At 38.5% G+C, this 25,824-nt stretch overlaps 1 protein-coding gene across 18 annotated transcripts in view; it reads left to right on the top strand.

Moving 5' to 3' along the window:
- Positions 1–25,824, top strand: part of PDE4D (phosphodiesterase 4D) — a 1,385,565-nt gene that overhangs the window by 834,887 nt on the left and 524,854 nt on the right. Inside the window, exon 1 of one of the 18 annotated variants that reach the window (XM_077897904.1) lies at positions 993–2,280. The exons of the other annotated variants lie outside the window; for them this stretch is intronic. Within the exon in view, the coding sequence (XP_077754030.1) occupies positions 2,234–2,280 (47 nt within the window). The 5' untranslated portion in view covers positions 993–2,233. Of the gene's footprint in view, positions 1–992; positions 2,281–25,824 lie in introns of those variants that run through there. 18 annotated transcript variants of the gene reach the window in all.

Genomic DNA, 25,824 nt, shown 5'->3' with positions numbered 1-25,824 from the left:
GATGACAGGGCCTCGCTAGAGAAATCTTAACCTTATAATGGCATGATATGTTAAATGTTGCCAATATTCCATTTAATATTAAGCAATTACATAACAGCTTTTTTAAATGCCTGAGTTAAAACCGATGCATTCATATTGAGTACACTGCTACTTGTAAGGTCCATTCTCCTGCTGATCTTCAACAAACACCATTTAAGTGCCAACCTACTATTACAAGAGTTTACTATTTTATTCTTGCTCCAAAATGGCATCAACAGTGATGGGGGGCTTTCAGGGGATTGCTGAACAGAATTTTTGCAACAAAGGGTAAGCTTGAGGAAATGCAAAATATCAACTGTAGGCATTGCGATGCTTTATCTCAGCACTCCTCAACTCTACACACCCCCTAATCAAACAAGCAGCTTTATGGCATGCGCAATTGCAACTGAAGTATAACCGACTTCCGCAGAACTGGCTTCCACAGGATTTCCTGTCCAAAAATTACTGTGTGGTCATCTGTAGCCAAATGCTTACAGATCATTAAAGTTGACAAGACACTCCTAGCCCTTTTTTTTCCTTTTTTCTTTTCTTTTCTTCTCTCTCTCTCTTTTTTTTTTTTCAAGGAGACAAAAATGACCAAACCCTGTCCTTGGCAAATTCTCTGTGGACTTCTTTCATTCCCATTCTTTGCCCTGGGTAGGAAGGGAAAAACAAAAACAAGCAAACAAAAACCCTCCCTTCGGAATATCTGTTTGTTCAAGGTGTCATTTTCCCTGGGAGGTTATTTACTGATTTCTTACTGCTTAGCTTGTCGTGCCTGGTAATGACTTACTGAAGGAAATTGGCTCTTCTGGACGAGCTGTTCCTTTAACCCCTTTGGCTCACTCTTCCTTGGAGGCGAGCAAGGGCGTGCTGCAGTGTCTGGGAACCCACCTAGAGGGCCCCCTTGACGCCAGCACATCCCCTGTCAGGCAGCAGTGTCTGCAGCCCGAACGGGCTGCTGCAGAGTTAACGTACAGTACCCCGGAGCCTGCAAGTGTCCTGAGCTGCTCAGAGCCCAGGACAGACAGACGAGGCGGCTGCGACGATTCCAAAGGTTTTGCTGGAAATTCGGAGCTGGGAGACCCCAGCAGGAGCCTGTTGCCTTTGTGTTTCAAAAGCATGCAAGGTCTGTATAGCTTGGGCGTGAGAATCTTTCAGAAGATGTCAGCGCATCGGAGTAAATGACACCTCTTGGGGAATTGAATTGGGGGTAAGAGAGAGAGAAAAAGAGAGAGAGAGAGAGAGAGAGGGAGAGAGAGAGAGAGAAGAGAAAAGAAAGACAGCGGGGGAAGAAATTCTTAGACAACGTCTGACTTGCAGCCGTGAAATTCATTTTCTTTCCAAGGCAACATAGGAAAAGCCCGCACATGGTTTTGGTAACAAATTAAAGGGGTTTCTGCAGTGAAAGGATCAATAGCTTAGTCATTTTACTTAAGGAGGGCAGTCCGCCTTATTATGGGGTTAGGCAGCAGGGATGAATTTCCTCATGACAGCACCTTCTGAAGTCATGATGGTAGCTAATGGTAATCCTGTCCTGCAAAGCAGAAATTGCTCCTTGCCTTCCTACTTGTGCCGTTGAAAACCAGCAATTCTGAGCTTTGGGAAAGAAGTTGGCTTTGATTATACATGGTTTCTAGCCCCTCTGCCCAGGTCTTTGTCCAACGTGTCTCAGAAGGCAGCGCTGCGTTAAAGTGACCACACCTGAATATGTGCCTAAGAAAGAAGAAAAAGCAATATTCATTTCTAAAGGACAGCATGGCAAAGCAACCCGAAGTTTTCCATTTCCCTTCTAACACTTCTTTAACAAGGATAACAAGAAACTGTCTTTTGACTCCTTTTTTCCCACATTCCAGAGTCCTTCCTGAGAGGATGCACTAATTTACACTCTAGGCAGTTGGATTTTACCAGGACAATATTTGCCACCATTTAGGATTAGCGATTGAACTGGTTATTTTAGTGTGTTGACTATCTAGTGGAACCTAAATGGATGGACCCATACCTGCAGTGCTCTATGATATTTCTTTTTTGAAATCCTGGAAGGGCTTTTGTTGTTGCTCTTTGTTTTTTTGGGGGGATTTTTTTGGAATTCAATACTTGTTGCAATAATTGCCCATGATAGCTGCTCAAACAGGAGAGTTGGAATTCATCTATGAAAATCACTACATGTAACATATGAGACAAGGAAAATATTAATGACGGAAGATCTGCAAACATGATGCACGTGAATAATTTCCCCTTTAGAAGGCATTCCTGGATATGGTGAGTAAATCAATACCCCCCCCCCTTCAGTTTGTAAAACTCAGAATTATAAAATGCCATGACAGGTGCCAGAGGTGAATTTTTCTTGAATAAGAATATTGGTATCAAGTGAGGATGAAAAGTGAACAATGTTTAAAACCGAAAATTGTCTGAGAAAGTAATGGTTATGCAATAACAAATTACTTGTTAATATAAAAGCATCCCAAAATAAGAATTCCAGTATGAGGGCATTTACAATTGCCAACAGTTCACGGAGAAAATATAACCAATAATTTTGAGAATACAGGTATTTAACTAATAAATAAAAGAAAAAGGGAGGTTTGGATTTTTTTGCTTCTTTTCTATTTTCCTTTATCTGAAAATTCCCTGGGGAAGGACACACATGTATTTCTGACATCTGGTGTCAACTAGCTTGGCCTTAGGTCTTTTTGATTTTCCAGAAGAAGGTTAATGGAAAACTTAGAATGTTGACTCAGTTTTAAAATAATGCTAAGATGTGTTGATGCCTTACATTTAAGGAATTTAACTATTTAGAAGTTAAATAACTATATATTTTCTAATATAACTATTTAGAAATATTTCTACCAGAATGAACCGATTTAAGAGAATTCTAACACATGAATCATGAAGTCTTCAGACTCTTAAAGAATTTGCTTAGTGCATTGATATTTTGTTGTGTATTAATGTTCAGTGCAATATATTAAGGTCCCAGGACATGTGACATCATGTACCATTTATTAGAGTTTATGACTAAATGTGTATGGGAAATCTTTGCTGAGGGTATTATAAGGACAGAGCTCAGTATTTTAAAATTGCTTGTTTTTACCACACCTCTAGGGTTGACTGGATTTAAATCTCATAGCAAAAACTTTGTCATTGCTTGATAAAGGCACATTTCAAGGTTTTGTAGCTACTAACATGGTTTGCTTTGAATACTGCAATGTGTCTGATTTTGAAAATATGTTTTCCAGGTAAATGTTTAGGCTCGTCTCAGGATAAATAATAAATATCAAAAGAGAGGTTTCTGGGGTCTTTTTAAAGCTACTTTTTGACATTGTCTCACATGAAAGCTTCCTGGTATCTCAAGGCTCCGCCAAAATCATCTGCTGGTTTGTTATAGACGTTTGAGCTTGTTAGCTGAAAGTCACTTGTAGAGAAGGGTGGGTGACATCCTCTGTCACTCTGGGAAGATCCTCATTTTCTATCAGTACCAGATACATCCAGAACTGATGCTGTGGCGTATCTTTCTTCTCTGCTTTCCAGAGCCACCATCCCCAGCCTCTGATGTATTTGGGAGGGAATCTGGGTGACATGCCTGCAAACCTTAAAGCCCCCTTCCTTGTGCATCACCAGAGTTCCCAACTCAGTGGGACCTTGGGTTCCATGGCCTTACTGGGCCTGATGGTGAGATGCTGGCACCAGAAATAAGGTCCTTGTCATTCTTATAGAATCAATCACATAAATAGTCTTTAACCTTAAAATAAAAAGATCTTGGAAACAGTCCCTGGCACATAGTAGGTATTTGTCAGAGACTTATTTTTTTTTCTATTCCTTTGGTTTTTTCAAGGTTAATTTTGTAGCTATTACAATTTGTTGAGGGGGGAAATTATCGTTCTCATTTCTAAAAAGTGCACTTTGCTGTAAAGCAACAGTTTTTGTCCTAAGTCCGGTTGTTTGGGTCCATTTGTTTATGGTGCAATAGGTAGGATGCATGTACTCTCTGAATACCTAACATTCTAAGCACCTCCTATGTTGTTATATTTACCTCACCTGTACTTTCAGCAGGAAGGAAAGGAGCTACTCACTCTATAGTTTTTGAAAGAATGCAAATGTGCTTATTCATGCTCCTCTAGGTCTGTAAAATATATGTTTGAAAGCTGTATAGAGAAGTTGAGAGTCCTGGTGGTTTTCCTTTGTGCCTGAAGCTAGGTAACCCTGCACAGACTTCGCTGCATCATGTGCCAATTTGTTGTTGTTGTTATGACCAAACTGAGCCAATGTGGAGTGTGAGCGTTCTGTATATCTGTTCTTGCCTGGGCCCTGTAGAAGGATTCATTAATAAGACGTTGACCTCAAAGGAAGAAGGTGGTGGTTTTTTCCAGGTGACCCAATTAATGTTGTGTTTGGTTCTCAACTTGCCCGATTGTTGTCTTCCTCTTATTTATAACCTCACCTTTCAATACCGCACTAAGAGATTCTAGGTGTTTGTTGACAGAAAACCTTCCTTCCCTTTGTCCTACTGTAAAAGTCCCTATTGGATTGGATTCCATGCTCATGAATTACTGTGCTGAGAGGAAAGGATTTGCCAAGTTGTTCTCCTTTTCATCTCCATGGGTTCTCTTTCCTCATTCTCACATATCGGTCTTTTCTTTTTTCTTTTTTGTTCTTTTCTTTTCTCCCTTCTTTTCTTCTTCTTCTCCCCCCCCCCTTTTTTTTTTCACAAAGGGACATATCAGAAGTTGGCAACAGATCAGCACCAGGGACTGATAAACATTTTAAAAGAGATGTGTGCTTTGGTTTGATGAGCCCTGGCTCAGAACAAAGAGGTGCGTGCTCTTTTTGCTCCCTGCTTTTTGAGGAGCAAGGAGGGAAAATTGAGATCTAGAGTAGTCTTCAAAAGTTTATCAGAGGTAATGATTCAAGTAGAAGCCTGTGTATAGTGCTTCCACCTTGGACTCTCATCCTCTTGTCCTAGGGCTAGTGTGTTGAGAATTGAGCAATAGTAGTGTTACAACTTCATTGTTTATTGGTTACAAGTTAAAGTTAATAACTGGTCTTATTAATTGTCTTAATAGAACACTAACCTGTAAGTGCTAAGAGAGTGCTAAGAAGAATGTGCTTTTCTTGTTTAAAGCTACATTAGAGATATTTGCTGGAGAATTTTATTGCGAAGGCTTCTTTCCATTACACTTGTTGACCTTTTTACTTCCAAGCCAAACAAAGATTAGGGTTCGCCTCAGTAGGTAAATAAGTACTATATAGCTCTTCTTACTCTTTATTCTGGCTGCTTGTGAGAATATATTGATAGTCTGGCAAGTCAAGAATGGGTCTTCTTACATGGTTGGAAAAAGGGAAATGAAAGTCCACTTTCTAGGAATTTAAATTTCATTATTAGCAAATAAGAGGACTCTTCAGAGGCATCATGGCATAGAATCATACTCAGGGGTCTAACAAGAATGACATAACAGTGTGCCAATACGTCTGTAGATTTTTGCCTTACATGAAAATATAACAACTTTGTGTTATCTGAAATGCTATATTTTTAAAAGATTTTATTCATAAGAAACACAAAGGCAGAGACACAGGCAGAGGGAGAAACAAGATCCTCGTGGGGAGCCTGATGTGTGGGACTTGATCCCAGGACCCCGGGATCACACCCTGAGCCAAAGACAGATGCTCACCCACTGAGCTACCCAGGTGGCCCTGAAAATGTTATAATTTTATGCCAGAAATGCTAGGGCTGTGTTGAATGCAACTGAATTGTACACTTTTGAGATTTAAGGGCATACTTTATTTGAATGCCTTTGCCTTCTTTTGTGATAGACTCAAATGACTGAGAGAAGACAGTGAGAAACAGAAGCCAATGGCCCCTGCTATGGGAAGCTGTACAGTGCTGCTATCAGCATGCTCCTGTAGGAAACCTGAGGAAGCTTTGGAATTAGTGATGGTAGATGATGATTAACTATCTTGCCTATTTGGTGCTTAGGATTTAATTTTTTAAAGGCTACCCGTTTAAATTCTTTTATCCAACTTTATGTTGCTGAGAGGTGACTCCAATCAAGAGGTAAAATAGGGTGATTATGGTAACTTGACTCTACACTGAGGCTTCTTCTCCCTTTTTTCTAGGCCCCTACATCCCTTCATTAGTCTTGCCCTTCCTCCCCAGGTCCCCAATAAGGTTTACTCCATCAAGTCACGGTTTGGTTGTTCTTTTGTAAACCAAGGGTTAAACTCGTGTACTGACTCATTTTGTTTTCTTTGATCTAAATCTATGGAATGAAACAAGATATAAATCAATGTATCAATAGTATCATGTGCATATGATTTCAACAGCAAACACAGTGAATAAATAATCAGAGAAAAGCAAGCTGGCCTGATTCTTAATTTGAGGATCATCCTTCTCATCGGGCCTCTCAGAGTCTCATCTTTCAAGATTTTCTTTCCTTCATTTATTGAAACCATAGAAACTCAACCCAGAATTGCATTTTCTAGAGTTTATGTTTTGGCCAGTATAATAACCTCGCTTGTCTTATGAGAATTTTAGCGAGTGGGAGAAATGATGAGTCTGATGACTATATGCAGTTGACTATATGCATGAAGTCTCACACAAGATAATAGAGCTCTGCTCATTTTAGTCAACCTAAAATTTCTGCCAGTGTTTGTCTGTCTTCTAATGAGATTTCAGGCCTTTGCTGATCTTGCTTCAGTACCATCTCTTCCCCTGAGTGACAAAACTACCCATAAATTCTGGAATACTAATACCAAACTCTCAGATTGCTCCTGAATTCCTGTTATGGCCAAATACAATTTATGGCCAATGGAATTTAGGTAGAGACCATAATTATACAAACTCTTTTGTTCACAAATCCCCTGCACTGGATCGTAAAGTCAGCCATTGGTTAAGGCAGAAATTCAGGTTTAGATATAATACAGCAGAGATTTTTCTTTAGATGAAATATTGATCCTATTAAACATAATTTTTCTCTAGGTTTCCTATTTTATTCTCTTTTATTGCTTCTAGCTGCATTATTCTTAGATTCTGTTAGTAATATCTTATGCTTTTAAAATAAAAGTAATTTTTTTGTAAAAGTTGATTTATTGAACAGTGTGATAAGAGAGTCAAGTGGCCCTTGGTCATATCAGCATATGACCACAACGTAGGGAAATGAAATGTAATTTTTAGTCTAAGTAGACTTGGTAAAAGAGTGCACTTTAACCTGCTGGCAGGTTATATTCTCAATGGGCTGAATGAGTGGCCTGTGTCAGAAAGGTTTCAGACAATACCTACAAAAGAAAGAAAGGAAGAAAATATCCCCCATCATGTGAAAATGATTGGCTATGAATGGGATGTTTTGCTTCTGTTTTCTTCACTTCCCACCCTTCCCCCTCCTTGTTTCTATATCCCTTTTAGCTTCCTGTTACTGAGTTACTTCCACTAATGTTTAGCCATCTGGGTTCAGAGAAAAATAGTCAAGTAAAGGAAAAAGAAAATAGTTCAGAATTCTGGGAGGAAGAACAACCCAAGGAGGGAACCTGACAAACAGTTTCTTACTTGCTTCACATTAAAACTAACCAACTAACTTCCTTCCTTCCTTCCTTCCTTCCTTCCTTCCTTCCTTCCTTCCTTCCTCTCCCTCCCTCTTTCTGTCCCCCCTCCCACCATATCTATACTTTACCTCTTCCTCTTCTCCTTTGATTACACCCCACAGACATGAATGCTCATCCATACCCTGTCTAGCTCTAGCATCATTGCCATCTTTTTTACAATAGCTTCAAATGCCTCCAAGCCATAAATTAACTGCTAGTCCCGTTTATCACTCGATGGACTCTTGGACGGTTTTTCTAGTTGTTAGAGAAACCAGCCTGTAAACATATTTAAGATACTTCAACCAGAGATTATACTGTGTGCAGTTGTGGGATATATATATATGTTTTCAAGGATGGAGACTCGGGACTTTATACCATTAGGTTATTGGCTGGCTAAAAACAAAACCAAAAAACCCCCTCAGGTTTCTAAACTCTAAATTATGGTGATAATGCTTTCTGTGACTTTGTGAAGGCTCTCTAAGCTCTCCACCCCGGTATTTCCCTGCTTCCTGTTGATGAGTAGACTATTAAAGAAACTCTTAGCATATGGGGAATAATAATTTATTAGACTCCTAGACCATGGCATACTGAAACCTCTTGAGTGAATTTCTTTAAATATAGGTAAATATATAGCCATCAGATACTCATAGTAGCAGTGAACACTGACTGAATGCCATTCCCAAGCCTCCCACCCCTGTGCATGCCCCCCATTTTCACATAAATTGCATCATTTAATGACAACAGTAACTTTAAGAGGTGGGTCTGATTTGAATCCCTGTTTGCAAATGAAAAAAGGAATGCTCACAGAAGGCAAGGTCCAATATCTATGATTTAGGGTTGCTGACCCACTCAAAATCAGGACTGGCCTCATTTTGAAAAGGTGTGTTTTTATCGCCATATGTTGTTCTGTGGCAGATGTCTTAGCACTCTGTCTATGGACCTTCTGGAAAATAGATTAGCAGAAAGAGCAGAGCAAAGAAGCAGTTTCACTATGGTAGTTAGCAAGTTGGGTAAGTACGGGGGATGCCTAGTGAATGTCGGTGGCATTTCCCTGAGAAACCCTTCCTGGTCATGTTCGTACATGACCTACACCTCAACCATGTCAGCAGCTCTTTTTATGTTTTCTCAGAATGAGAATTTTTTTTTTTTCAGAATGAGAAATTTAACAAGGAATTTGAGGTGAATCATGTACCCAGAGGCACTCTGGTCAATGGGGTCCTTTCTATTGGTTAGGGAAAGGTGCTTCTGTAGGCAGATATTTTAGGAAAGATGCCCCACTTCAGGCAGATGAATTAGAAATGCAGAGTGTGGTGTTTCATGAATGGATAGAGCCTCTGTGCAAAGCAAAAGGCATCCCTTCCTCTGGGTACATACTCAGCAAGTAGAGTAGGCATAAGCTGAACTTTGCTTACTTTGCTGTTGGGCAGTGACCCAAACTGCACAGTCCTGGCTTTGCTTTGACATGGGCTCCACCTCAACCCTGAAGGACAGTGTTGACAGTCAAAGGAAATGTTTTTGAGAGTGCTTTGCTGACAATAAAAAGTCATGTAAGTTTTGGATTTTGCTACTATTGTTATTATTTTCTTCAAGATGTTCTAATTATAGGTCTTCAAAATTATTTTTTCATAAGTAAAGAATAGTAACATTTTATGAAATCAGAGCCAGTGCCAAACTGCCAAAGAAACATTTTAATCATGAAATAGCCCAATATCTTAGCTGCTGAAAATATCTTTCTTACTCAGTTGCATTAGAACATGTGGAACATATCGATTCATTTAAGCATAGGGGATGCGCACAGGTACATATGATAGCACTACTGCCTTGAAGACATTCAGAGACTATTGAGGGGAATAGCCACAGAAACAAATAATTATAGAACAGTAAGGAACATATCAATGTAGGTATATGCAAAGTGTTCTAGGAATTCGAAGGGAGAAACAATTGACTGGTCCAAATACTTTAAGAAGTCTAGAAATAAGGAACTAAAAATATACCTCTGAGGATCAGAGAGCACAACCCAAAAGAAGTGTCCATAGAGAGGATCAGGACAGGGAAGCACATGACTTCTTTCCCAATGGGAGGGAGGAAGGGAAGGATGGATGCAAATAATGTAGAGTGTAGGTAGGTGGAAGGAAAAGCCAAAGGAGTTTTGGTCTCATGCCCTCTGTTTTTTGCTTGTTTTGTTTATGATTTTTTTGTGTGTTTGTTTTGGTCGGCGGGGGGAGTGGAATTCAAGATTGTATCTCAGAAGGAGGACCATAAGGAGGCACGTGAAGGAGCTTGACCAGGTTGTGTAACAGTTTCTGTGGGGAATTGGAGGGAAGTATGAGAGTGTCAAGCAAATTGGAAGAAGTCAGTGATAACGGATAAATAAAGTGGATAAAGGACATTTCATTTAACACAAAATTACTTACACAAAGTATCATGTCAGAAAAAAGGGCAGAGATGGAACAGAAATCTACAGTTTTTAATCACTAAATTAGGAAGCTCTTTTGTCATTAGAATTTCTCCTGTAGATTATTTTTTGGGGGATTCCAAAGAATGCTGAATTGATTTTATCATTGGTGTTTTCTATCTGGTAGTGGCAGAGGCCGTTTTACGAATGTATTAACTAGATTGCAGTGCCAGTGTCATGACCTAATTTTGGAAATGTGAGATTTCCTAAGCTTCCTGGAAATAACTCCTGGGTGACAAACAGAAGCTCTTAGATATTTGCTTTGAATTTTATCTTCAAATAATAAAAATCACAGTGGGAAGAGAAGGTAAAATGATTCAGCTTTGTTCACTTTTTTAATAGGAACCTTTCTGTGGTTTATGTTGGAATGTCACAAATCCATATATATATAATCTGCTTTTACAAAGGTTTCTTCAAAACCCTTCTGAAGTTGGCTTGCAGTGTCACTCGTCTCTGAGAAACTTACCGAAAATGACAAAACATGCTATGACTTCAACCAGAACTGGAATAACCTATCTTAAATATTTATAAATTTACATTACTTTTATGTTTGCATGATATCTCAGGGGGAAGAATGTCAAGTATAAGATGCAAATTAAAGGAACTTCTAAGATATCTTATAGGTTTTTAAGGCTGTTAATTATAAATCCTATAGTGTATAGTGCGTTGAGAAGATGTTATGAATTCCTTTCATCTTTTCTGATCATCAGCACTTTCTCTGAGATCAGCAGAGCTTCCTCCTTAATATTCTTGACATTCAGTGCTCATGATTATTTTGTATGGGCTTTCTTTGTGGGATTTCTGCTGAAGCTCTAAACATCTAAATAGGGCCCCAAGCAGTCTTGGTCACTTATAAGGAAACTTTGTGATTCCCTTCCTTGGAGTTGTTTTAAATCTAAAGGCTGAACTAAATGATTACTAGTGGTGCTCTAAAAACCTAAGATTCTATACCTTACCTTAATAATTTACTCCTTTCTATACTGTTGAGGCTTATCTCTCCTTTGAAGGAAATGCTGAGAAATAATGCAGTGATCACCAAACTCCTCTGAGACTGAACCCAGATGCCTTTTGAAGTACTTGGCCCCACCTATGAAAAACCCCTAGTCTCTCAGCCTTAGGTATTTGGCTTACCTCCTTCTTCACAAAACTACACTTTAAATATCAGCCTTATTCATGAGTCAGACAGCAACTGGATGCCCATTAATGCTGATATTCACAGTAGCTGAGAAGATATATCTCACATACTATTTATGTGTCCCTTATGTCTTCCCTACTCTTCTCTTGGCCAGAGATCTCAGGCTCTTCCCTCAGCTAGTTTCCATCTAGTCTAAAACAACAGGGAATACAGTTCTCAGGATTAGAAATCTTGTCATTAGTTTGTTTGTGTATGCCTCTTTGCTCAGCAAATTAAAAATTAATAATTTACATAATTATGGAGAATCTCTTGATGTTTTAGAGGAGAAACGAAAGCCGGCAGCGAAGAGTAGGAACATTGAAACCCATGTTGTTGAGGGAAGTGTAGGAAACCTCTCACATCATAAGCAGGCGTGGGATACTGGGCATTTGAATTCCAAAAGAATAAAATACCTCTTGAAAAATCCCATTTTCTAGGAAGTAACCCATGCAGGTTTGATTATTGACAGAGGTTGAATGTTAAGGTGAATTAGGATGTCACCATGTTAAAGATGACCATGTTCTGCTAGGCCTTCACTGCACGTCCTTTTGCTTCAAGGAACTCTATGACCAGGCTAACCTTTGAGATTTCATAGTAACTAATCATACTGCATTCTGTACATGAGTAGCCACCTTGACTACTTTGTTTACAGTATAGCCCCATCACTTGGCACAGTGTCACACACAGTAGGTGCTCTGTAAAGTTTTCCTCAAAAAATGCTTCTGTGCAAAGAAAAGGATGAGTAATAAAAATTACATGGTTGGAGTACTGCATAATTAATTTTTTGCATTATTCAAATAGCACTATTGTCCCATGCTTTGAGATGAAACAAGCAAACTTAAGCTGTATGTATAATGCAGATAATAACAAATATCACATTTAAAAGGTTCTTTAATGCCAGATAATTTTTAAATATTTATCTGATTTGGGGAAGATGCTCTGAAAATCCATGCCTGAGAGTATGCTATCTACTCACTAAGGGTACACCCTCTGGTAAGTTATCTAACCTCTCCATGCTTCAGTTTTACCGCTTGTCAACTGGAGGCAATAAATAGTTCTCACGTATAGGGTTGCTGTGAAGATTAGATGAGAAAACCTGTCATGTCCTTGGAAGGGCACCTGCCACTCAGTAAGTAATCAATTAATAGCAAGCGCTGTTACCGCTCTGATCAGGAGACAAGGCTCTGAGAGGGTAGCTGGGTGGCTGACAGTAATCTCGTTGCTCAGTTACAGGCTCCTCCAGCCTAGGGCTGCTCACCGTCTCTGGATTGCTCACAGAACGAAACTGCTTCTTCTGTGTGTCATATTCTTGGAACTTTTCGACATATACCAGAGACAACGCCTTGGGTTGAGCTTAAATTATGGGGAAGATTACATTCCTCCTCACCTCTCTAATCTCAGCAAGAATCACTTACCCTTGGAAAGTTGCTGTGCTCTCCCGTTTTGAATCAGCTCCTGCTTCATGCAGGTTGAATTTTCCCTTGAAGTGTTGTCTTACTCATGTCCTCCATCGTTATTACATTCTCAGTTTCTAGTATAGTGCCTGACATGTAGTAGGCGCTCATTCCATGCTTTAGAGAGCAAGATTACATTTCTAAACGTGTGTGCCTGGAATTTTGTTTCCTCAAGATTAATTTTGGTTTTTCAGGAAATAATCTATTTGTATATGTAAGACTTCTATAAAAATTGTCATCTTGGGGGCGAATAATTCCCACACATCTTAATTTCTGATACTTGGGAAAATTTAACTGCATTTGCAGAGACAGTCTCCTGCCGAATCGTGTTGACCTGCAAAAATCCAAATGCTATTGCTCCAAATCACCTCCTTATTTAAGACACTAATTATTTCCTTAAAACTGATAACCCATTCTTTCACTTTTATTTATAACAATCATTCTTTTCTTGAAGAGACCTATGTTTTATCTTTCTGGCCAGGCAATATTGTGCAAATTAACTCTGAATTGATCCCTTTCTTCATTTATGGCATATCCTATTTCTTCATTTATAACATTTTTGTTGCATTTTAATTGTTGGTTTTGTTTTGTTTTGTTTTTTTCAAAAGACAGGATACAATTCTCAGATATAGACCAGCCTTCTTCACCTGTGGCTCTTCTCTTGTCATCCATCTTGCACTATCAAATCACACTCGACATGAATCATTTCCTTTATGTCCCTTCTCTTGCCTCTAAAGTATATTGGCTCTGTGTTGCATACAGGACAGCAAGCATAAAGCCTTGCCTCCTCTGGCCTCTACCTTTCTAACTTGATGTATAAATGCTAGCTACTATTGGTATTAGTGTTATTCCCCTCATTATTCCTCAGCACATATCTTGTATATGAGTTTTTTAGGTATATATATTCTTTAGCATACAGATTACAAACATGTATTTTTAAGTCACAGAATCCTTGTCTCAAAAGCTTTGGCAGTGACCTAATAGAGATCTGATCGTTGTTGAGGAACAGCTTTGAATAAATGCTGTACTTTTGAAGAAGGGCTGGGAAAGCTGGAACCTGGCTAGTCAACAGCCCCCTGCCATGACTCCCTCTACCCTTTGCTCTAGCATCTTGATGGGGCTCCATGGTGTCAGAAGACATTGTCCTGCTGCCTGGTGGACCTCGTGTTGGAAGACACTTCCACCCTCTTGCCTTTTGCCATGGCAAACCCTCTAATCCATAAGAATTTGGTTTACTTGGCCTCCCTGGAAGTCTAGATAGAGTAAAGCTGCCCTTCCTTTCTTCTAGAAACCCTTGTACTTCCTACAGCATAATTTGTGCTGCTATATAGTGGTTTATATCCACATACAAAGAGGCAGTTGACTTAGTGGCTAACAGCACTGACTCTGGATCCACAGTGCCTTATTCAGAATAGACCTGGATCCCAGCTTCCTAGCTCTGCGACCTCAGGCAGGTTATTCAACTTCCCTCTGCTTCAGTTTCCTTATCTGTAAAATGGAAGCAATGATAGTGTGTACCTCAGAGGCTGTTGATAGGTTGAGATGTTGTACTATATGTAAAGTACTTAGAAAAGTATGTGGCATGCTAGTGTTATTCCGTGGTTAGTTGTTACTAGAGCTATTGTGTATTGGTACTGGGTTGGGTTGCTGCAGAAGCAAGCCCCAAGAGAAAGATTCAAGTGCAAATTGTTTATTCAGGAGGTTATCTGAGGAAATACTAACTAGTAGGGAAGTGGAGAAGTGAGACAGGAAAAGGGAAAAACAGACCTATATAGGGCATAGTAATGCTCAGGTAACTGAGGTAGACAGACAAGTGGATTCAATCCTATTAGGACCTCTGGGAGATTATGTAGAACTTGCTTCAGAATTTTCCTAAGAAATAAGAAGCTGGGGGGATCCCTGGGTGGCGCAGCGATTTGGCGCCTGCCTTTGGACCAGGGCACGGTCCTGGAGACCCGGGATTGAATCCCATGTCGGGCTCCTGGTGCATGGAGCCTGCTTCTCCCTCTGCCTGTGTCTCTGCCTCTCTCTCTCTCTCTCTCTCTCTATCAAAAATAAATAAAAATCAAAAAAAGAAAAGAAATGAGAATGCTGGAGAATTTATCATCCAACTTCCATCTTCACTGGGCCCATGGCTACTTCTAGGAATTAATTCCTAAGATTTCCAGCCTGGCCTGCATACAGGAAAACTTTATGTGGAGTATGGCCCATGCTTAGACTAGGACTCCATCAGGATGGTAGCCAGAGGGATATGGACAGGCAGGCTTCTGATCGGGATTGCTGCAGGATTGTGAACGAACTCTTCAGGGCTTTCTGTGTTATTCTGTCCTCTTTATTTTTTCCTGGCCAATGTATATGAGATCTGTGTGAAATGAGTGAATGGTTTAACACATGGGTTTTTGTTTTTTTTTTTCTATTTGAACTTCAAAGCTCTCTGTAATTGTGTCTCAGCCAATCTATCTTTAGTTCTCATGATTCTGGAACCAAAGTCCTCTTCTTTAATTTATGTCAGTCTCCTCACTGTTCCCAAAGAAACCCATCTGATTGCCTTACATGGAATGCTCTGCCCTGCCGATCATACATAGCCTTACCCATATCCTTCAAAGTCCTGTTTCGACCAGTTTATCTTTCCATGAAACCTTCTTTGACCTCGGATAGGTCACTTCTTTAAAGTGCCATTCATGTAAAGACAACATAATTTAGTGTTTGACTATCTGCTGCCTGGTGAGGTTTCATAATTGGCACATGTTTTAAGGCTAAACAAAAATATCTTATGTATACCTCTTGTCTTTTTCTCAAACTTGGCCACATCATACATAGTAAGCATATTAAATACTGAGAGGCAGGGGTTTGTTAGCTTTGGAGTTAGACAACCATTGTTGCATCCTTGTTCTTCCACTGAGGAGCTTTAATCTTGAGCAACTTATGATCCTGTATAATTTACTTGTATCTCTTTTTACCTCATCTAGAAAATATGCTAATAAACCCTACCTCATCACATTGCTGTAAGGATTAAATGGGAAACTATATGTTAAAATGCTTAGTATTGTTCTCCTCAAGAAGTAGATGCTCAGTTAATAGGATCTGCCAGATTCTTGATTCTGAATGGCTCAATATCATCTTAAATTTTTGTTGTTGTTCTTTAGTTTCTGATTTTGCTATTATTTTGATTTTAGTTGTCAAAAGTAGATACTAAAAGGATATCTCAAGAAAAATACTGATATTTGAAATATTGAAAATATTGACCTTTTATATGAAAATTAATTTGTCAGTTGAGCCTTTGAAATGGGTAGAATGTGACATATTTTTCATATTTTACTTAAAACATCAACCATATCTACTAGATAAATGATAATTAAAAACCTGAAATCCCTTTACACATTAGAATAAGGATTTACTCATGTTTTGTTGTGAAAGAATATCAAGAACTATTATATATATATATGTATTTTTCAGTAAGATCATATCCTGGAAAATTAACTTCAACATGTTACGGATCTAGACCTGTGGTTCTCAAAGTGATGGACATGGTGAGGGTTGGAGAAGGTGTTTTAGAGGGAGGTAGTTGTATAATATGCCAGAAATGTCTGCAAGAGTTTGTGCAATAAACCATCCAGCCCTTATCTTCCCATCCCACTACAAGAATCCCAGTATCAGAATCTGGGAGTGGAGAGGTGGGGAGGAGGAAGAGATAGCATGTGTATTGTGACAAAGCATTTTAGAAGTCTCATACCCATCTCTCTCAGCAGATAGTAGTATGATGCAAGGAAGGAGCCCCTGCTTTAGAGCTGTACTGAGCTAAATTCAAATTTAAGTCTTATGTTGACTGGTTGATTTTGAGCAAATTACCTGACTTTCATGAGCATCACTTTCCTCATTCATAAAAGAAAAATACAGCAATAGTACCAATCACCCAGATTTGTTGTCAGCATTCAATCAGATAATTTATTATTTATTTGTTTGTTTAAACCTTGCCTTGTTCCAGGCAGCATTTAAAACAGCCAGCAAAGATATATAACTATAACTTGTAGGGCAGCCCTGGTGGCTCAGCGGTTTAGTGCTGCCTTCGGCCCAGGGCATGATCCTGGAGACCCGGGATCGAGTCCCACGTTGGGCTCCCTGCATAGAGCCTGCTTTTCCCTCTGCCTGTGTGTGTGTGTGTGTCTCTCTCTGTCTCATGAATAAATAAATAAAATTCAAAAAAAAAAAATAACTATAACTTGTAGGGGAGAGTGATAAAGGAAGGGCCAAAGTAAACAAGGCATGATGTTAATACTTACATGCATATGTAATGAGGTGAAGACACTTATATCACCTGAACAAATGGCACCAAAGTCTTGGGGAAGAGAAAAGCCTGTACTGGAAGAGATACTTTGAAGATGCCCTCAAGGTAGGAAGAGAGTCTCCTGAGATTTTGGCTGCAGGTAGGCATTCAGGTGAATTGAGGGTACAAGCCACCCTGTGTAAGAGAGGGGGACTTTGGTCCTACATAGCTAACTCCAATGGGGGAGATGAGGAAGGGAAATAAGAAGAAAGGTGAGGGAGAGGGGAAGCCCAAGGAAGGATGAGAACTATGTGTACTTAGTCCATAAATGACCCTCCTCAGCAATGAGAGAGAGACAGAGAGAGAGAAGGCCACCAATGTATATATATCTCACTTCAAGATTCCTGAGTGAGTCAGTGCTCTTGGTGGTATTCATGGTACAAATCTAAAAGGAGTCATGTCAGGTTAACGAGAGAAGTAATTGAACCCTGCCCCTGGGAGATCATCGCAGATCGAGGACTGAGTTTTAGGACCCTTCCTGGTCATGGAATTGGGAAGTCCAAACCAGTTTTGTCTAAATCTTGAGGGAGACAGAGAACCCTCCAGCTTCTAAGACTTTAGAAGGTCATGAATTTAAGGGTATGCCAGATGAAATATAAAGTTCTCTCTAAAAAAATATAAAAAATAAAGTAAAATACAAGTTTTCACTAAGCTTCCTAGAAGCTAGTGTAAATCAGGAAGCTTACATATAAATCCCAGTGTCCCTAGATATAAGCAACTCAGTGGCTTAGGGGAAGCACACCTACTTCTAATACCAATTGGAGGGAAATTTGTCCTATGGAAGTACATAAAGAGAATGAGATATATAAAAATCATAGCCCCTGACATACTTAAGGTTTTGATGGATCTTATTTCCCCTCCTGTCCTTTTCCTTCCCCACAAGTTTCTGTGAAGATTGTAGTATATTTGAAAGCTGTTTGAAATCTATAGATGCTAGTGTCAGTTAAAAATCGAAAGCAGGGAATCCCTGGTGGCTCAGCGGTTTAGCGCCTGCCTTTGGCCCAGGGTGCGATCCTGGAGTCTCGGGATCAAGTCCCACGTCGGGCTCCCTGCATGGAGCCTGCTTCTCCCTCTGCCTCTCTCTCTCTCTCTCTCTCTCTGTCTATAATAAATAAATAAATAGATAAATCTTAAAAAAAAATCGAAAGCATTCCATGTATGAGACTTTAAAATGTTATCAAATACCATGGAAAATACTGAGATATTCATAAAAGGACAGCCTGAATAAAAATATATTTATTTTTTTTTAAATGCTCTGTCTTTCCGAGTTACTATCTTGAAATTAAAATTCTTTCACATTCTTGCCTCTCATGGCCTATCATGGCCGGGTTTTGGAATCCTGACTCCTCCACTTGCAGTGGCAACAGTAGTATGCGGTGATTGTCACAGCCTTGTGTGACTTTTAAGGAGATCCGCATCTGAGAGGCAAATGTTCTTGATTGAGTCTGTTTGTAGACTCTTGTTCTATAAGAATGGAAGCTGAAGTCAAACTTCCGAGCGAGGCTGCACCCAGTAGGACCTGTCATTCTTGACAATTTACAAGATTGCTTTCCTGTGCTTGAAATGTTGCAAGCGTAAATACATATGATAAGGACAGTGGAAATCATAAAAATGATTATAAAATGACAGGCAGTCTGGAAAGAGCATATAGACAAAGGCCAAGGCTTCTGGAAATTTTAAAACCTTTTACGTTTATTAGGTCAGTTTAGTAAAGTTTTTTGTTTAAGAATGTGTAATAGTACTCTTACCTATTTTCCCTCTAGAACAATTCCTTTGATAGTTTTTAAAAAAATACTACATAAATCAAGGAGAATGGAATCCCAGAATATAGGATATAAAGCTTCATGCATTTTTCTATTTCCCTATCATTTCTTAATTTATGTCCCCCAGTTAGGTGAATTGGCTATTATATATTGACACTAAGAATTTGATTCTAATACTAGCTAGAATAGTCAAGTGTTTGACTTGGCAATGAGTAAAAGATCTTTGATTGGCAGATGAGCTCATTTGTATCAAACAGCTTTACCTTGAGAAAATCCACTGCTTTGAAAGCAGTAACACATCAGAAGAATTTTGAAGATTATGGTGATTCCCCCCCTGCCTTTCCTCAGAATCTATTTTCATTTAGACTCTTCTTGAGTGTCTCCTTTGGGTAATCTGAGTTGCATGCTTTTCCCACAACTTCTGTAGCCTTGGTTTCTTCAGAGCTTCAGTCAAGACAGGCAAAAGATAAAAGAGGGGAAGAAAAAGGTTTCATTTCTAAAGAAATGGCTCTTCAGAACCCGATTCTTCATCCCTTTTCATCACTAAGTACTCCAGAACTGTGAGTACAGTGTTCAGGAAGCAACCAGCATATCAGGCTCATGGCTATTGTTCTTTTTTTTTTTTTTTTTTTTTTTTTTAAGATTGATGGATTGATTGATTGGTTTGAGAAAGAGAGAGGGAGAGAGAGAGGGAGAGAGAGCGCACATGAGAAGGAGGAGGGGCAGAGAGAGGAGAGAGAATCTTAAACAGGCCCCCCAGTTAGCAAGGAGCCTGACACAGAGCTCAATCTCACGACCCTGAGATCTTGACCTGAACCTAAATAAAGAGACTTAACTGACTGAGCCACACAGGTGCCCCTCTCATGTCTATTGTTTGTAAATGAAGATTGCTGGTGCCTTTTGTATTGTGCTTTGCATCAACAAAATGATATGTGTAGGAACCTTATATCTAGCATGGAAGAGACTCTCCTTCATTCCCATGTTACCTTAAAAAAAAATCTCAAATCAAAAATTTTTAGGGAAAAAAAAAACAAAATTTTTTAGGGAGAAGCAAATTGTTGTTTCGTGTATGCTACAATATATATGAAGAGTAGAATTGAAGGCAACCCTGGTGGCTTAGCGGTTTAGCGCTGCCTTCGGCCTGGGGCATGATCCTGGGGTCCTAGGATTGAGTCCCATGTCAGGCCCCCTGTGTGGAGCCTGCTTCTCCCTCTGCCTGTGTCTCTGCTTCTCATTCTCCCTCTCTCTGTGTCCCTCATGAATAAATAAAATTTTTAAAAATATTTAAAAAAAAAGTAGAATTGAGTACTTATTTCTTGGACATTTGTATGAATTAGTCTGCAAAACAGACCATTTTCTTGTAAGGAACCTAAACCTAGATATTTTTATGGATATCTTTTTCCTCTGCTAATTTATTCAAATGTAATCCTGGCTAATCTCTTATTTTGTTAACATGTCTGCTTGATTAATATGTTTTTCTTCTCCTCTGATACCGATCTACAAATTCTATAGCTGTTACTTGCATTATTTAATCTAAGTCCACTATAAATAAACTTCTAAGACTAATGGGATTCATCTTTCTAGATTAAAGATACCAATAATATCACTGAGTAGCTTACTTATTTCAGTTGGAAATTTAGTTGGCATTCATTACTTATTTTTTTTGTTGGATATTCTTCATTTTTGGCATATTTATTAGTGTTGTATATTCCTGAAAGCATTAATGCTTAAAATATCCGTATCCTGGTCAGTAGAATTGATGGAGCTGAGTCAGATGGATCAATAACAGGACTTTAAATGCATTTCAAGGAAATCTATCACCTGCATTAAATCATTTTGTTCCAACACAGTTTTCATAATTGACCAATGAAATTTGTATTATTTTGCATATTTTCTATAAAAAGTAGAAAAATATATCCTTTGGCACTTGAATTTTAAAGCGTCGTTAAATTGTTAATTTTGTATGACATCATTACAAGACAAGCAGTAATACTTCTCATGGGAATACATGTACTTGAAGATGTTCAGAAAATACCTATAAATTAAGCCCTGAGGTTAAAGAGTGTTCATTTTCCACCATTATATTTGGTTCTGATTTTATGTCTGTGTAGCTAGAACAAACAAAGAAGAAGGTAGAGTTTTAGTTTGGGGTTTTTTGTTGTTGTTATTTTGTGTGTGTGTGTGTGTTTGTGTGTGTTTTCTGTTTCTTTGTTTTTAGAATAAGGGAAGGATGGACCCTGCCCTGTGTCATCTGAGAGCACCTCTGACTGTGTCATCACAGGAGGGCTCTGATACATGCATGTCTGATACCTCTAGGAAGCCAAGTATGATATTTACAACCAAAGAATAATGTGCTAATAACCTCATTTACAGTATTCACAGATAGTGTAGTATTTGTATCTACCATCCAGTTTTGAAGGCAAAGTATAGAACTTATTTTGGAAATTTCACATAATAACTGGGCTCCCTTCATAGGACTCAAATGACCCAAAATAAAGAGGTAATGAGTGCACATGACCCTGAGTCATTCAGACATCACTTGGAAGATTGTGCTCACATTGGGGCTGCACACCTATTGGAGAGGACTCCAAGGAGTGACAAGGATGGAAGTTAAGAAAGAAGACAACACAGCAGTTGAAGGAGTGGTACTTGGTTGAGACTGGGTCTTAGTAGCAGCAAATCTGAAATATAACCAGTGAGTGCCTCTGTGATAAGAGAGGTTTAACCTCAGAATGGGTGTGGTTTGCTTTCATGGGCAGAAGCAGCATTTCATGAGACATAGTTTGCATGGGTCTAGGTGAGGATGGAGAGATGGGCAAATGTGCATTGTTTGCTAGGATCAAAAATCATGAATAAATGATAGTATCTTAACAGTTTGCTGAAATTTGTGTTTCCTCTGGTTGGTTTAAAACCTTACATTTCTTTGCTAGTTTGTGCTGTGTTTTTGTGTCTTGGAACATGAAAGCATTCTTGACTCTTTGTCCTTTTGAAAGATACATTCATATAGATAATGCAGATCTCATGTAAATGTTTTCTGCCTTTTAGTTGAACTTTTCTTTAAATAAGGCATATGTTCAGCATTTCCCTAACATTCTAACCTGGCTTTAATTAGTGATTTGTAACTTGAGCTAATATTTTCTAAACAAATGTGATGAAAGCAATTGGTCATAGAGGCTAATATATGAAGTATGGCTTTTTAAGAGAATTAAATATCAGCCTGTGTCAGTAAGATTAGCTCTTACTATTTAATTCTACCAGTTTAAATTAAATGTATAGCTTTTTAGATTTTCTTTAAAATAAACTTCCTATTTTAAAAGTTGTAGATTTATAGAAAAATTGTAGTGAGAGTACATGTACCTCATACCCACATTCCTCTATTGTTAATATCTTAAATAAGTATGATACTTCTGTTAAAATTAATGAAGCAATATTAATATAGTATTATTAACCAAAGTTCATACTTCAGTCATATTTTCTTAGTTTTACCTCATATCCTTTCTCTGTTCTAAGAAAAGAATATACGTTATGTTTAGTTGTCATGTTTCCTTAGGGTCCTCTTGGCTGACATTTTCTCAGATTTTCTTTGTTTTTGATGACCTTGACAGTTTTGAGAAGTATTGGTCAGGCACTTTATAGAATTTCCCTCAGTTGGGATTTTTCTGATGTTTTTCTCATGATTGACTGGGGTTATGTATTTTGAGGAGGAAGACCACGGAGGGTTAAAGTGCTATCTCCATCACACTGTCAAAATAACTTAACTGCTATTGATGTTAACCTTGACCACCTAGCTAAGGTGGGTTTTTTGTCGTGTTTTTCCACTGTAGACTTACTCTTTTTATTTTCATACTGTATTCTTCAGAAAGAAGTCATTATTAACAGGCTACACTTTAAGGAGGAGACAGGTATATTCAACCTCCTTGAAGGCAGAGTATCTATATAAAATATTTGGAATTCTTCTCCATAGGTTTGTCTATTCTCCTCCATTTATTTATGCAATCATTTGCAAATATTAGTATGGGCCCATGGATATTGATTTTCTGCTTTAGGTTGTAATTCAGTAATATGCTGTTGCTCAGATTGTTCCATCTCTAGCCATTGAGAGTTCTTTCAGTTGGCCTTTGTGTCCTTTTCACATGTTCCCCATCATTGTGTGATTTTTTAAGCCTTTTTATTTTTTTTTTAACTTTCTGGCATTATAAGTTGCAGGCTCATCTTGTACGTTTTCTTCCCCACTCCTAGATTCAGCCATTTCTCCAAGGATCTCTTGTTTCCTTCATTAGAAAATGATATTAAAAACCAACATTTGGGTGCTAGATATACATGCTTATTGCTACTGTATGTTATTGCCTCTCAGTCATCTTATCTGGCAGAGGAAGGGAATATATATGTTTGTACTAACCTGAGTATATTCATGTATCTGTAAATATGTCAGTATGTAACTATCTTTATTTATGGTGAGGTAGATAGGTTGATAGATTAAAAAGCATGTGTTTATTCTGATGTTTCCAAATTTAATCCATTACTACATGGATTATTATAGCTTCTTCCCCTTATTTATCTGTAACCTTCCACCCCAATAGTTGAAAACTTTGCTCCCACTATCCACCATTGTTCAGTAGAGGTCCAGGGGAGTTGTTCCATTTATCCTGGTGGAATTTGAAATACATAAATAAAAGCCTTAGGAGAATCAGGTATTTTTTCCAAAAAAAAAAATGTTCTTTACTTCACAAATTCTTATGAGTTTAATATAGTGTCTGGGTCCCAGATACTTTCCCATATGAGGTTCCCATAGTTCATTTGTTCATGTAATTTGAGTTATATAGAGATAAGGTAAAGTCTCAGATAGTTCCACAATTTAAGTTTATCTCTTCTTTAACCTTCTTTTCTAGCATGCTGTCTATATGATAACTATATCTGTAACAAGAAAATTGACTAATTTGAATCATATCTTCTTTACCTATTAACCTCTGCATTTCCTAGAGAGATGCCAAAGAACTGCATGCTGGCTATCGCCTGTAGGTAGCTTGAGGAGAAGAATAACTTGTAGGACCCACTTTTAGCAATTGGACATTCACCATGCTCTGATTTACTGAGAGTACTTGTAATCACAGAAGAAAGCAAGGATTTGGTTTCAGACATTAACTCTAGTAGTTTTGTGGTGGTTAGGTAGAAACACACTGAGGTATGGATTTTCAGTAATGAGCCATTCTTTCAATAATTGTCCTAAAGGAAATAATGTTAAGATATTGCATAAAATAGTTAATATGTCTCCAATATGCACTTAATTTTGCATTAGGTTGAAAGCTAATGTAGAAAATCTGTAATGTAACAATAACAGGACTCATGAACACCCACGTCCCCTTGGATTCTAACAAAAGTGTACTACCCAGCAGTGCCTTTGTGTGTAGTCTAAGGTTTTAGGAAGCTAAAAATAAATACGTAAAACTTGAAATAGCCATTTTTTCCCACTGGAAAAAAATATATATTGTGATCATGGAGTAGGCAAAATGGTCAAAAGATTAAGTTGCTCTTTGATCCACTTTTCAACTTTAGTTTCCTCAACCTCTTACTTGATCCTGACATTATCTCCCCATGCCCCCACATGCTTATTTCCATTTAGCACTAATGTGTAGACATTAAGGGCAAAATGATGTGTAAAATCAAATGTGGTACCTGCCCACATAGAATTTTCAATCAAGTGGGGCAGAGAAGCATTAATCAAATCCTCTCTCTCTTATATATATATATATATATATATATATATATATATATATATATATATATATATATACATACATACACTCACAGGGACACTGACACAGGCACATGAAACTAGACCTTGGACAGATGTTTTGGAAGAGAAGCAGGCAGGGTTCAGAGAATCTGTTACAGAGTATTTGACCTGGTCAGGGAGAATAGGAATGGCTTCCCTGAGAAAGGGTTGTTTAAACTGTTGTTTGAAAAATCAATAAGAATTAACCAAGGGAAGAAAGATAAGAGAGAGAATCTGGTGTGGTAAATGAACAAGTAAGTGGTGAATATAAAGGAATTCAAAGAGCCTGGGTGAAGGCAGGCACAGAAGTGAGAGATGAAGCCAAGCAGATGGGCAGAGCCAGCCCATCCGGGCCTTATTAGCCCTGTCAAAGTCCCTTAAATGATCCCAAGAGTGATAGGCAGCCACTGCATTTTTCAGGATCAAGAATGCATTCTCACCTGTCTTCCTCTAAAAATCAGAATATGACCCATCTTTCAAAGAGGACCAAATGCCTCCCATCCAAGCCTCTGATACTTTCATTTCTCAGTCTGTTATAAAAGACTATTCTGGCCAAGAGGAGACATCATTGTTTAATCCACACATAGGCATGTGTTTATGTTTATAGAGAAAATCTATTTTCATATTTCATTTTTTTAGTGACATTAGTGAAAGGACTGCCTGTCTCAAGTGTCTTTTTGTTTATCTCCTTCTCTCTCTTTATTGCCCTCTGATGTTTTGACTGTCTCTCTAGTACTCACTCACTCCACTTCCATTTCCCAATTATGTATTGAGGGAAGATATCCCCGAGAGCAGAGAAGGATAATGTGATGGAGTACAGGAGAGAGAGAGAGAGACCTAGGGAGGGACATGCTCAATGAATGGTATAAGGCTGGAAATGTCCTGATCATCTGTCTAGGGCCTTCCCCATAACTTCACCATCTTTACTTGAGCTAGGGAGAATGTGGGTCTCTACCTTTGTTAGCCTTATGTCAAAATCCATCATTTGAGTCCCCCCCACTGTCACTCAATGACATTGAAGCTTTATCTCACCTGCATTCCATGCAATAACTTTCTAAACAGTATGCAGACCTCTAGTCTTACCACCTACTCCATTCTCCTTCCTTAGAGACCTCTCTAAAGGGGAGAGCCAAGCCTATCCTTCTCCTACAAAGTCTTCTATGGGTCTCCAGAGTCTTTAGAATATGACTTCTCAGCCTTGCGTGCTGCACCCAAACTGTACTCTGTCCATGGGAAAATTTTACAGCTCCTTAAAAATGTTCTCTTATTTTTTTTTTGTTCTCTTATTTTAAGT

This window comes from Canis aureus, chromosome 5 (genome assembly GCF_053574225.1).
Source record: "Canis aureus isolate CA01 chromosome 5, VMU_Caureus_v.1.0, whole genome shotgun sequence".
Classification (NCBI taxonomy): Eukaryota; Metazoa; Chordata; class Mammalia; order Carnivora; family Canidae; genus Canis; species Canis aureus.
The sequence above is the reverse complement of the archived record's forward strand: the minus strand, read 5'-3'. Positions and strand labels throughout refer to the sequence as shown.